Genomic DNA, 14780 nt, shown 5'->3' on the forward strand with positions numbered 1-14780 from the left:
CGATAACGACTCCTTTTCAGCCGTAACGAGATTATTTTTTAAGTAACGTTTTACAGCACTAGGTTGGCCCGTTAAGGTATTTTGTTATACTTTCTTAAGATTGCATATTATTATACTATATAATCTTATTTACTTAAAATAACCATATATAACTAATTTTTGATAGAAAATATTTGTAATTTTTTAAGAAAAATACTTTTTTCATAATTTATAAGTGTATATTTATACTTTCCTTTATATAATCTATTTTCTGTTTCTTTTATTAAAAATATTTTACATAATAATAAAACATAAATGTGTTTTTGAAGAAAGTTGACCCACAAAATATATTTTACAAACCAGGCGTTGTAAAAATAAGTACTAGCCAAAAATAAGATAGAAAATTATCAAGGGTGGGTTTGATCCCATCTTTAAACATGAGTATTGTATCAATATCAAGTTATCGATACATATCTGATTAATATTTTATAAACCAAATTTCAATGTTTGTATATATAATAGTAAAAAATAGGAAATTAAATTTTAAGATTGTAAAAATAATCAACGAAAATGTTAGCAGAATACTTAAAAAATTAGTTCTTAAATTTCTAAATCCAAAATATTTTCCTTTTCCTCTTTATTTAGTCTCTTAATTTTTAAATAGAATATTACAACGACGTATTCGCCTTAATAAACATAATAGAAAATATAAAAATAATCAAACCAGTGGTATGATGAGCCACGGCTTTAGCCAACATAGTTTTACCACAACCGGGTGGTCCAAACATGAGTACTCCTCGAGGTGGATCGATACCTATCTGCTTGTACAATTCATAATGAGTAAGAGGTAACTCTACAGCTTCCCTTATTTCCTGCTTTTGAATGTCCATGCCTCCTATGTCCGAATATTTCACGTCAGGCCTTTGATCTAACGTTATTTTTTATGGTTAAAGGCTTTGAATCGTAATATACTTTTCATTTTAACAAATTTCTTGGTTATAAACATTTCTATTTTTTAATTATTGCCTAATTTTTCGTTGTGCCTTGCGTTTTTAATAACTAGGTATAATCATAGATCCTTTACTAGGCTATGTACTAGGCCTATTCAAAAATAATTCGAATATTCGATTCGAATAATCCGAATCTAATCGAATAATTACGAATACGAATAATAAATTATTTGTTTTATCTGAATACGAATAATCATTTATTCGATTCGAATAAAACGAATTATTCGTAATATTTAATAAATTGTTTAATAAATCTAACATTTGTCATTTCTATTTGTTGACCTGCCAATAGGACAGGTGATGTGTTTGTGTTTATAAAAATTCTAGCACAAATTTAAAAATTTCTGCAGTGAAAATTTAAATTTTTATTTGCCACATTTTTTGAATCTCACGAAAAGTTTATTTTTTAAATTTCTTAATAAATTATATTAAAAATTACACAAACCAGAGGTACATAAAAATATATTACATTTCTACAATAATTATTGTTAGCTAGCCTAATTATGTTAGAGGAGAATGCTTCTGATGAAATTATGCTTGATGTTGAAGTTAAGAAAATTTCCTCACAAAAGAGAGCAATCATATGGGACCAATATCAAATCCTTAAAGATAGTGAAAAGGCTGCTTGCAATCATTGTAAGAGTATTATAAAATGTAAAGGCAAAACAACATCTTCTCTTATTAATCATTATAATAGGTTTCATTCACACCTTAGTAAAAATAATAAAATTGACATTTTTTTAAAGTCTACACCAAATTCTTCAAAAAAAATTAATTTTAAGGATAATTTATTAAAATTATTTATAAATCATAATATTCCTTTTTTAAAATTATTAATTCTAATAATTTTAAAAATTTTATAAGTGATCTTGATTGTTCTGTAAAATCAATATGCTCCAATACTCTTAAATTGCACATGTATAATACTATTGCAGAAAAAGAACAATTGGTAAAGGAAATAATATCTAAAAATAAAAGTCAGATTAATTTTTCATCTGACATTTGGACTAGCCCAACACAGGTTACCTTTTTAGAGCTAACAGCCCATTTTATTGATGATAATTTTAAAATAAATAACATAATTTTGGATGTCAGTCCAATAAATGAAACACATTCAGGTGTAAATATATTTAAAGGCTTTGTCAAAATAATTAAAAATTATAATTTAGAGAATAAAATTTTTTATATAACTTTAGATAATGCAACTAATAATAAAACATTTATTGATACATTTTCTTTAAAATACCATTAATAAAAATAGGGCACATCCGAGATTTTGCCCATGTAATTAATTTAATATCCAAAGAAATTTTAAAAATTTTAGACCCTTCAATTCTAAAACTAAGAAACATTATTAGAATGACTCGTAATTCCCCTCAAAAATTAAATTTATTAAAAAATTATATGTAGTTCCCTACATCCTCCCCTAAATTTTTTAAAACCAAAATTGAATTGTGAAATAAGGTGGAATAGCACCTATCAAATGATTGAAAGGGGCTTATTGTTAAAGCCTGCTATAACAAAATTAGTTAATGAAGTAATAACTAACATTAAAATTCTTCAAGAAAAACAAATATCAGAGGTAAACTAAAATTTATAATTAGGTAATAATATAATACTTTAATAACATATAGGAAGAATGGGAGGATCTTATAAAAATTAAAGCTATACTATTGCCTTTATATGAAACTACAAATATGGTATGTGGGGAGAATTATCCTACTTATAATTTGGTTATACCTTATTATATTTTAATTCTTGAACATCTAAAAAATGAAAAACCTGGTTTCCATAAATCCTTTAACAATAGTTTCAAAGTAGCGTGATAAATTGTTGGGCTATTATAATTTAACTGCCGATGATGCAATAATAACCACAATATTAGATCCCAGGCTTAAAGTAGAATATTTTAAATCAATATCTGTTGATTATGATATTGATATATCCAAGTTAATGGACAAATTTAAGAGATTTACAATAGATATACAGGTATTTAATTTACCCCCATTTAAATATAATTTTATTTTATAAGCTTATAATTATAACTGTCAAACAAATAAGGATAAAATTCAACAAAACAGGCTAGACATTGTTTTTAAACAAAATAATATTCAACTGTGTGAAATAGATTTTTATCTGAGTGAACCAAGAGCAAAGAGTGATACTAACCCGGTGGTGGAAGGCAAATGCATATCGGATCCCCATACTCTCGAAAATGGCAAGGGATTATCTATCTATACAAGGAACATCAACTGCTTGTGAAAGACTTTTCTCAGTTGGAACTAATTTATTGTCAAAAAACCGCATGTCATATAAGGAAGAAAATAAAAGAAAAACTCTTTGCCTTAAAAATTGGCTTAAACTATAAATTAAATTAATAATATATATTTTAATTTTGTTTATAACTTGATTATATATTATTTATTATCAGATTATTGATTACTTATTATAATTTTTTCTGTTTAAAATCAAATTTGTCAATATATTTGAGTATGATTTATTTTATTAAAAAAATTAATTCGAAATATTTGAATAATTTGAATCGAATACAAATAGTAGATTTTATTATTCGTACGAATTCAAATAGTAAATTATTCGATTCGTTTTTGAATAGGCCTACATGTACTAAACAATTTTTGTAATGCGATTTACGATATTCTAAAAAAGTAGTACTATTTATGCCCCACATAATTTTATATAATTTGTTGCGCATAATTTATATATGTTTTAGTTGTTTATTATTTTAATTATAAATATCATATAACAATTATAATATTTAGAGATTTGAATAATATTTATTACTTGAAACCAGATTACGAATAATTGTATAAGTTTAATAAAGATGTGGTATGACATATTAAAATAATTTATTTTGAATAGATGTCGTTGGATCAAAATGTTATGAAGCTGATTATTTAAGACGCATCAATTAATAAAGAAACTATATCTATAATATATATAAAAGCCTTGTCACAAAAATCATGTCACACTTTATAATATATATTCAAAAATACGTTAATTTTGAAAAGTGCCTATGGCTCGATCGGGCAAGACTTCGCTTACAAATCTAGATGGATTATTGGACTTGGGTTCGAACCCCGTTTCTTAATCTGGTAAAATATTTTTTTTTCTTAATCTGACAAAATCATTGGCGTATGCAGCGGGGGGAAGGGGCAGGGGGACAAATTCCCCCCCCCCAAAGCCAAAAAATGCAGATGCCGGATATATTTTTCAAAAATATTATTGTTTATTAGTTTATATTTGTTAATATTTATTCGTATCTCATATTAAATATATATTTAATTACATTTATTATCACATTTATCTACTTATCTTATCAATTAATTTCGATTTCAAGTTATTTACTTATTATTTTCAAATTTTTAGTGGAGTAATATTTATCTACCATTTTCAAATTTCTAGTCAAATAATTATTATTTCTGAAACTTCTTGTCCAACAGGGAAAAAGAAATTGTAACCTTGTCCAACGAGATAGTCTCTGCCATCAAGCAGTAACAGCTTTTAAGGAGTTAGAAGAGCCAATTATTTGCTATTACTGAAATATCACCAAGCCTGAAAGAAATATTTCCTCAGAAGCAAGAAAATTATTTTCAATGCTTATTCCAAATTTTATTTCTCATTAGAATATATTATTTAATTATACAACTATTTTAAGTATTACTTTTCAAAAACATGACATTGACTTGATTAAGAAGATGAGAATAGCGGAGAGCATTTTATCAGAACTCAAGGAAATTAGGGCTAATGTCGATGAAGAATTTCATATTTTATTGTTGAGTCAAAAGCAGAGCTATATGTGTTTAATATTTGTCTCCCTCGACTTGTAGCAAGGCAAGCTCATCGTTAAAACATTAATATAGGATAAGTAGAAGAGTATATCTTAAATACAGATACATTTATAACCCAAATAAATGAATTTTTAATTCATCATGCAGCACTTACTAATCTGCAAATATTACTTCCACAAAAGCCTTCCCAACCTTTTTCAGATGGTGATAGAAAAAAAAATATTTGTTAGATTTTTAATATGAAGATGTTAAAGTATCTTATGATGCCTTACTAGCTGACTAATTATGTTTATAAGATTAACAATGGTTGATATAGTCCCAAAAAATGCTATGGATGCTCTGCATTATTTCAAACACATTTTAGATTAAATTCCCATAAAAGGGTTTATAAACTCTTCCCATTAGTAAACTAATGAGAGAACATTCTCTTTTTTAAGAAGAATAACAGAGGCCTGCAGAAGTACCATTTGAAGAGCATGGCCCGGATTTTTTTTAAAGATTTTTTACGGCCCGGCCTGGTTGTTTTTTAAAAAATTTTCAGGCTTGGCCCGACTTTTTTTTTTTAATTTTTAGGCCCGAGTCGGCTTTTTTTAAAAAAAATTCAGGCCCGGCTTGGGTGTTTTATTAAAAAAAAATTGGGCCCGGCCCGGGTATATTTAAAAAAATTAAAATACTGTCCAGCCCGGGGACCGGGCCTGCAGGTCTCTGAAAAACATACCAAGAAGTACAACATCTGAAAGTAGATTGAAAGGTTTGGATCTTTTGAATATTCATAGGCATTTGACGACAAGCAAGGATGAGATAATTGAAAAATTAGCTCAATCACAACGAAGATTGGATTTTACATTGTAAATATATAACATATAAAATGCAATTATTCTTAAAAAACTTTTTGAGTAAAGGCTCAAAAAATTCAAATTTCTATTTTGGGTCATTTAAGTGATTCTTTATTACATATAATTTTTTTATAATTCACATAAATTTAAAATTGTGTAAGAAATAGTTATTAGTCCTAATAAATTTATTCTTGATATTTTTAAAAAACAATAATATTTCTTAAAAAATTTTATTATCCCCCCCCAGCCCAAATTCCTGCGTACGCGCCTGGACAAAATTAATCAAATAGATACAATTGAAAGTTTGTAGCTACTTTAAAATTCAAACTATTTCCTGCACAAGATAATTAAATACATTTAGAACTTTATATGCATCAAGTACCAATTCAAGTACGAGATTTATTTAAATACTTTTTTAATTCTTGAATTTATGTATAATTTAAAATTTAAACCATTATATGGGGAATCAGAAATTTTCCTATCTTATGAGGTGTTCTTTAAAAATTTATATTTATTTAGGGTTATTCTAAAATTTTCCATTATTTTTATAAAATATGTTAATAAAGTATATATTTAGTAATTTTAATTTTACAATCTAAAAATTTATTATTGCTTGATGAGAGTTTTATGTTAAAACCCTTAAGAAGGATCCATTCCACATTGAATTTTATACAACTTTATATCTCTTAATTAGATAATTTTTATGCATAAGTAAATATTTGCATCTCTCTTATCTTTTCTAAAATTGGCCTTTTTACACGCATTCCATAGTTTTGTATATTTTCTCATAACTTCATAATTTAATTGTAGAATTCATAACTTATTATAACATTTTTGATTAAATGTATAACTTTTTTGTTTTACTTATATATAATTTGACTATGATTAAAGTTAACCTCCTATTATTTGTTAACTTAGAATATCTTTTTATTTTTTCTGTTGTAATTTAATAACAATGTCTTAAATTTAAATTTTTTTTAACTAAGTAATAAATCATTTGGAAGGGTGGTGGTTTGTTTAAAATTTAAATCAGAATGAACATATTTTTAGCATGGTACTTTAACCCTTTTGGTGGCGGTAGTGCAAATATAAAACCACCTTACGACCTTAATATCTACTAAAGGAGTTAATCATATAAAATGAAACCACCACGAATATATATTAAAAGATATTCTTTTTCATATGTTTGTGGAGGAGTTATTTTTTAATATTTTTTTTCGCGCTTTTATTTCAAAATACGTTTTAATTTTATTATAAGTAAGTATATTCATCAAATATTTTTTAAATATATATATTCCTCACTATATTATCTATCTTTCTAATATTTATTTTTCCTCAAATAAATAATATTTATATATTATTTTGATCTCTTTAATGTGGTATATTAAACTAACCATTGCCACTTTACAACAATATTTTTAAAATAATTGATAAATTTTGCAAATTCATTTAGCAATAATTTTAGCTTGTTATATGGATGATTATCTGGATATTCCATCTGAAGATTCTTCGTTATACTCATCCACTGATACCGAAGATGATTATGAATCTGATACACGTTACCAAATTGATAGTGAAAGTGATGACTAAGAATCAGATTTATCAAATCGAAATTGATGACAAGTCGGGACAAGTTATGAATGATCAATCTGGTACAAACCATAATAATCCTATCTGGTGCAAAAAATATTTTTCAGAACCAGTATTAGAATTTGATAAAATATCAGGTCCAATATCATCCCTAAAAAAGGACCCATTGTATCCATCTGATATATATATAAAATTTATTAATGATTCATTAATAAATACAATTACATTCAATACCAATTTATATGCCCAACAAAAAAATATTAAATATCAACCAACAGCTCCTACAGAAATAAGAAAATTTTTATGTCTTCATATATTTTTTGGAATTAAAAATATGGCAAATTACAAAGATTATTGGAGTTCTAAACCAGAATTCCATGACAATTTCGTTTCATCCCACATCCATATAAATGACAATATCTTAGAACCACCAAGAAATGATTAAAATTATGATAAATTATACAAGATAAGACCATTCATTGATAATATCCGTTCCTCTTGCTTGAAATATTTTCTTCCCTCGGAATATCAAGCAATTGACGAAGTAATGATTAGGTTCAAAGGCCGTATAGGATTTAGGCAATATATGCCTAAGAAACCTACTAAACGCGGTTTCAAGGTAATATGTGAATTTTGTCATTATTTATTTCGACTAAACTATATTTTTAGGTATGGATGAGGTGTGATAATTCAGGATATATGAATGATTTTAATATCTATATTGGGAAAAATAAAGAGGTTGAAAGTAATCTAGTATATAATATTGTAACAAAGTTTTGCGAAGGACTTCAAAATCATAAATAATTTTTCGATAATTATTTTACGAGTTATACTCTATTATCAGATTCATAAAAAGGAAAAATATATATGCTACCGGAACATTAAACAAAAATAGGAGATATTTGCCCATAAAGAATATGGAAACAAAATTAACAAGAGGTGAGTTTGACTGGAGAAGTGACAAAAATACGATAAGTATAATTAAATGGTGAGATAATCGGGATGTATTTATAATGTCCAAATATTTTGATCCGAGATCAGTGGATACTTTGAAGAGGAAAAATAAAAAAGGGGAAGTATTTGACGTAAAATGTCCAATGATGATAAAGATATATAATAAATTTATGGGGTCTGTTGACCATTTCGACCATTTAAAGTCTTTATATGAAATCTCGCGAAAGTGGCGAAAATTATGGCTGCCAATATTCTTTTGGCTGATTGATGCGGCAATTATCAATTCATTCATAATCTACAATATTCTTACAGATAATAAACTCTCATTGAAAGAATTCCGAAGACAAATAATTGCTAGCGAATTGGCACACTGCAAAAATGTTGATAGGGATGATAATATTGAGAATGATAATAATTATATATCAATGCAAAGAAAAAATAATAAGCCTTATATCCTTCCAGAAATTAGACTAAAAAACTCAGCTCATCAACCTCAGACAGGAACCTCCAGAAGGTGTGCCCACTGTAGTACAAAGTTAAATCCCAGAAGAACAAAGTGTTCGTGCAAATCATGCAACGTACCACTAAGTCTAAATAAAAATAGAAACTGTTTCGAAAGTTTTCATAAGGTGTCTATAAAATGAATTTGAAACCACCAGAGACCAGAGAGAGCCGCCATTTTAAATTTAAAAAAAATTTTTTGTGGGTTTTATATTATACTATACATGAATCAATAAAAAAATTACTAAATATCGTGTTGCATCATATTAATTTTATCAGAGAACCTAAAGGGTTAATATGTATTCATGATTTTCATATAAATACTAGGAGCTAACCAGTAGAATGATAGGTAAATCAGATATTTCCCCTTCATTTGATCCTAATTTTGAAAAATTTTCCCAATAATATAAATGGCAAAAAAAATAAATACATATTAGACAGATTTAATTCTTATAAACCACTACATCACACCTATTCTTCTGGATCCAAGGAAAAAATAAATTAATCTGAGTTTTCCTGGGTTTGGGAAATAATTTTCACAATTAATATGGGCTTGGAAGTAGCTTGGGAAACATTTTCTAAAATTAATATAGTCTTAGATTCCTATAAGTTTTTTAATTTTAAATATGGGTTAGAAATTAGCCTGAAAATTTCTTTGGAGTCCAGGTCTGATCAAAAACCAAGGACCATGCAACTTTCATATTCTGATTGTACTTTTAAATGCATTGTGACTTTTTATATATTTTATTTCAGTTCTCAACTATCAAAATTATTATGGTCTTTTTGAGAAAATTTTCCCAAGTGTGATGACCTGGCTTGTGAATTTTTTTAATATTAAGCATAGGTGTAATATTTAACACAGAATATATATATGACCCTCAGGTAAAAGCTAATTTATATATTTTTATTCAAAAATAGTATTCATTCTCAGTCTTAATGGGTTGGCCTTTGTCTGAAGTAGGGGTAAAAAAATAGATATGGTTTTTAGAGATTTATCTATCTCCCGGGTTGGGAAAAAATTTTGAAAATTACTATGGGTTGGCCAGGCTTGGGAAAATTCTTTTTATAAAATTTTTATAGGTTGGGCTGGGTTTGAAAAATATTTTTATAAATTATATTAGGCTGGGCTTGGGGAAAATTTTCAAAAATATTATGAGCTAGAATGCTTGAGAATTTTTTTTATTATTAACTATGAGTCAGACATTGGCCTATAAAAATTTTATGCAGGCCTGGGCTTGGCTTGATCAAAAAACCTAGGCCAATGAAAATCTGATTTTGATTGTATTTTTAACATTATGCTTATTTAAATATTTTATTTCAGTTCTCAACTACCAAAATTATTATATTCACTGGGCTTGGAAAATTCAAAATTATTATGGCTTTGTACTTTGCCTGGGAATTTTTTTAATATTAAATATTAGGTATAAATGATCAGTAATATTTATCAAATAATATTGGTATTATCAAGTAAAAGCTTTAAATTTAATTTTACCAAACCATAGTATTTACACTTAGTTTTAATGGATTAAACCTGGCATGAAGGGGGGGGGGGAGGAAGGATTAAAAGAATAATAATTGGATATTATTTTCAAATAAGAGGTAACAACTATCATAAAAGTAAGAAGAAAATTCTCATTCCCCATCATTTTTGATGGGTTATCTTCTAGTATTTAATATATCGTTCTATTTAAGATGATTAAATCGTCATTCAGTATATAACCTAATATAAATACTAATTCTCTTGTCAATGTTATCTTACGAATTAAAAAAAAGGATCAGTGATTATGCTTCTACATATAAAGTATCCTATTTGGTAAATAAAAAATATACATAAAAATGAAAAATCGAATACATTCATGGAATACCATTTTTAAAAAAAATGTTTTGCTAGTTCCAGTAAAATTTTCACATTCACACACAGACTGAAAGTGTAAGATAGGAGACCTTTGGCTTTTTCCCCTGTCACCTTTCTAAGCCAGTGATGACCCTTAATATCGTATTCAACACCAGATAACGTGATGCTTCCACAATAAATAACCCTAGTGAACTGAAGAACATCCTTCCTGTTTATCGATAAGAAGGGTCAGGTCATTGCAGATCTAGAGGGGTGACTTTAAAAAGATGGGAAAAGGTAAATTTTTACATATAGGGTCCTGTGTTGTAATCCTACTAGTATAAATTTAAAAGAAGAGTGCTGCACAGAGAATATATATATATAAAATAGTAATTATCATTAATATTTTATAAAGTAAATATTTTATAAAAAAATTGAAAATATAAGGATGCCAATTAAATTCGATTTAAGCAAATAATTCGGTCGCACATAATAATGGTCAATTTAGACAAATACACTTTATATCAGGGCTCACAATCGTACCATAATGAACCGCAATCACATAATGGATATATAAAACCGGAATTAAGTTTAATTTTTCTTGCCAAATTTTTATGTAACACTTTCTAAATTCTAATTTCCATTCAAAAATATTATTATTTAAATCAAGTATTTACTATATATTATACAATATTTTTTTAGTTAATTCCACTTTCATAATAAGGGTTATGCATTTTATAGGTAATGATCTGAATAAAATTTAGAACCCTATTTAATCATGGCCTGTTCAGCAAAAAAAAGAATCGGATTTTGAATTAAGAAATGACAATCAAATTTCATAAAAATGGATATTTTTAAATGTTTATTAAAACCCTATTTTTTTGATAATATAAATATGTGCAAGTCAATATATTTTAAGACAAATGCAAGGATTACAGGAATTAATATGCTAATTTAGCTCGAATTAATTAAAATAATTACCCAGAACCCAGTTTTATAAAATTTTTGGCTTGGGTTAACTTGACAGTTTGAAAATCGATGAGTTCACAAAAATAGTAACTGAATCGGGTTCACAGCTCCAGGTTCAAAGCCCTGGTTTTAAAATATAATGAGAAAGTAGTCTTAATGGTTCTGCTTTTTATTATAATAAAACAGAAAAATATTTTATAATGTTTATATTAATTAAATTAAGGTTGTTTAACCTGCTTGCAAAATGGTAATACTAGAATCAGCTTCAGGAGGCAAGACATCTACTAATGCATTGCTATGTTTGTGAAGGGCTACACTAGAACTCGGTTTAAGTAGCTCTTTATCAATGGTAGATAAAATTCTCACGTAATAATTTGATCCTGTAAAAATAATTAATCAATCTATTATATGATACAAAAATTTAATAAGCGGTGAGATAAAATGAATTTTAGTTATAGCCTTTTTGTCACAAGTATCCTTTTTCAGAGAAATAGTAACATTTTTAAAAAACATAGTGTTGTCTTGCTATATAATTAGCTAAGTTTTGAAAAGCAACACTATGAGCTATAAATCATTTTTTTAATTGAATTAAGCGTGAAAATAGAAATAGTCGACTTATTGGAGTTCTCTATTTAAGACTTTCTTTTATCAAAAATGAGAAAATCGATTTTAAAGATATTTTCGTTAAATTCAATTGACCAAAATGAAGGAAGAATTTATTATAACCCAATTCTTTTTTAAATGTCCAGTAGAGCAATAAATTCCTTAACTGTAATAAATTTTTTAAATTTATTTCCACATCTAGTCATTTTTTTTAAATTTAAAAATCTATTTTTATTTTACTTTAAGAAAACATTAAAAAAATTTTTTTAATTATTTGACAAATAGAGTAATTTTATAATTAGTATAAATAGATTTGTATGAATATAATAATAATGTAATTATTTGATTCGTATTTCTGTAGTCCTAACTTAAAATATAATCTTTAGCCCCTCAATTTATATTTCAAATTTTTTAATCTATGGCGGAGTTCTCAATGCACTTAAATTTTTTAGCCAAAGGTGTTTTTGCCTCAATAAACATCAATATTATTATTATCGTAAATAGCTCATTTAATTATTAGGCCTTTGGGTTTATATATTATTTGTTTGTTACCATTAATAAAGAATTATTTTATTTTGATGTCGATTATAATGTTAAGCAAATTAATTTGCATTTTATAATATGTAAATTAAATAGATTCGTTTATATTTATACATTTTAATAGATTGTAAATTTGTATATAAATAAATAAATATTTAGATATACCAGTTAACAATTTTGTTCAATAGAAGATTATTTTAATTATGGTGGTTTATAAGATCTTCAAGTTCAAAAAAAAAACCTACGATAAAAAATAAGCATTACTCAATAATGATAGAAATTGTATTTATTATAAATTTTATATTTTATAAATAATTAAATTTTTTAGATATATAAAAGTGTTAATAAATTAAAAATTAATAATATATTTTTATATAAATAAAATTTAAAACAATATATTCATAATTTTAAATGAATGTGCCTTTTTTTGAAGGTAAACATGAGTTTGATTTTTATCAATGGACATATGAACACATTCAATTTTTTAAAATGTTTACAGCACTTGTAATGATGAAAAAAACTAAGAAATATTTAGTTGTCTCATTTCAAAATTATTGCTAAGGAAATAATAAAAAATAGGTCTATGAAAAAAAAATTATGGCAAATTTATTAATTACTATAGAAACAAGTATCTCAATAATTGGACAAAACAAAACAAAAATATGTTATTAATTAATTATTAAATTCTATCTCTGTATATCAGGCCTGAACAATTAAAATTTTTAAAAAATCTGCCCTGGCTAAATATAAAAAAAGGACATTATACAAGTGTCGTCTCTGCAGAGATATATAAGAAATATATATTTATTTAAAAATGATTAAAAAATAAAGGACCTAAAATATGGTAAATTTTTAAAAAGCTTTTAAATATATTTTTATACAACTAAAATTAATTATTATATCTCATTGGTCATTTTAAAATATTCTGCATTTTATAGAATAATTCTGATATATCTATAAAAAGGGTATAAATTAATTTATTTTGCAAAAATTGAATTATTTTTTTGTAATTATTAGAAATAAGTTAATAAAATACCTGTTGTAGATCCTACTATTCCTGTATTTTGATCAATGGCCTCTAAAAATTGCCCTATAACTAAAGGGACACTTTTTATTCTTTTAACTTCTTCTTGGGCATGCAGATATTCTTTCTTTAGATTTTTTTGTTCCTCTTTAATATATTCCTCTTGTACTTCTAAAAACTCTAAATGTTTTTGAAGTTTCTAAAAAAATATTCATAAAATGTTTTGTAAATATAGAGTATGTAATTTAGAGATCTACATAGGCTAAAATTTTTACATGCCATATTTTAAACTTGCAAGCAAATTCATATTATTTCCTTAATAAAACAGGCCAGGCACTTAAATAAATATTTTAATAAATGGATCCTGGCAAAATTATAAGTGGAATAAGCTGAAAGCTTTCATGAAAATCTTATCGAGGTGGTTAATTATATGGTTAAAAATATTAACATTTATATAAGGTTGTTATACTTTATATTTGGCATATAAATCTTCGGTATCAAGGGTTTCATAACCACCAGGTGTAACATGAGTTGAAAGTATATTTGAAAACTCATCTATCTAAATTTGGTTAAATTATATAATCAATAATTCTTAAAAACTCTTTTCGGTAAAACAACAGCTACTTCTTCCATATTATAAATGAATGTCTGAAATAAATTAACATTTAATTTTTTATATCAATTGTTGTAGTGTTGTTATAAAGTCGAGTTCAGAGTTGTACAAAAGATCTTCTTTGAAGATTTTTGAGCGAGATCTAGCTCAAAAATTTGAGCAAGATCTTTGAAGATCGTAAAATTTGAAGATCTTTTATTTATAAAAAAATTTGAGCAACGATCTTAAAATATCTAGATCTTTGAAGATTGTAAAATTTGAAGATCTTATATTTTTTAAAAAATTTGTGTAACGATCTTCAAAGATCTTCATGATATTTATTTTTTTACCCCTTTATTAAAAGCCAGGTGTTTTTCAATTTTCATCAAGGCAGGAGGAGAGGTATAAAAAATAAAATTGAAAAACATCTGGGCTTTTAATAAAGGGATAAAAAAATAAATATCATGAAGATCTTTGAAGATCGTTACACAAAATTTTTAAAAAATAAAAGATCTTCAAAATTTACGATCTTCAAAGAT

At 25.9% G+C, this 14780-nt stretch overlaps 1 protein-coding gene across 1 annotated transcript in view; it reads right to left on the reverse strand.

Annotated features, from left to right (window-relative positions):
- Positions 1 to 14318, reverse strand: part of LOC135930473 (26S proteasome regulatory subunit 6B) — a 32992-nt gene extending 18674 nt beyond the window's left edge. Inside the window, exons 1-5 of the mRNA XM_065467273.1 lie at positions 14250 to 14318; positions 14119 to 14208; positions 13662 to 13848; positions 11716 to 11862; positions 704 to 907 (exon numbers count right to left, since the gene is read on the reverse strand). Of these exons, the coding sequence (XP_065323345.1) occupies positions 704 to 907; positions 11716 to 11862; positions 13662 to 13848; positions 14119 to 14208; positions 14250 to 14282 (661 nt within the window). The 5' untranslated portion in view covers positions 14283 to 14318. The remainder of the gene's footprint in view (positions 1 to 703; positions 908 to 11715; positions 11863 to 13661; positions 13849 to 14118; positions 14209 to 14249) is intronic.
- Positions 14319 to 14780: the final 462 nt, after the last annotated feature.

Source organism: Gordionus sp. m RMFG-2023, chromosome 5, assembly GCF_954871325.1.
Source record: "Gordionus sp. m RMFG-2023 chromosome 5, tfGorSpeb1-WG-v2, whole genome shotgun sequence".
Taxonomy (NCBI): Eukaryota; Metazoa; Nematomorpha; class Gordioida; order Chordodea; family Parachordodidae; genus Gordionus; species Gordionus sp. m RMFG-2023.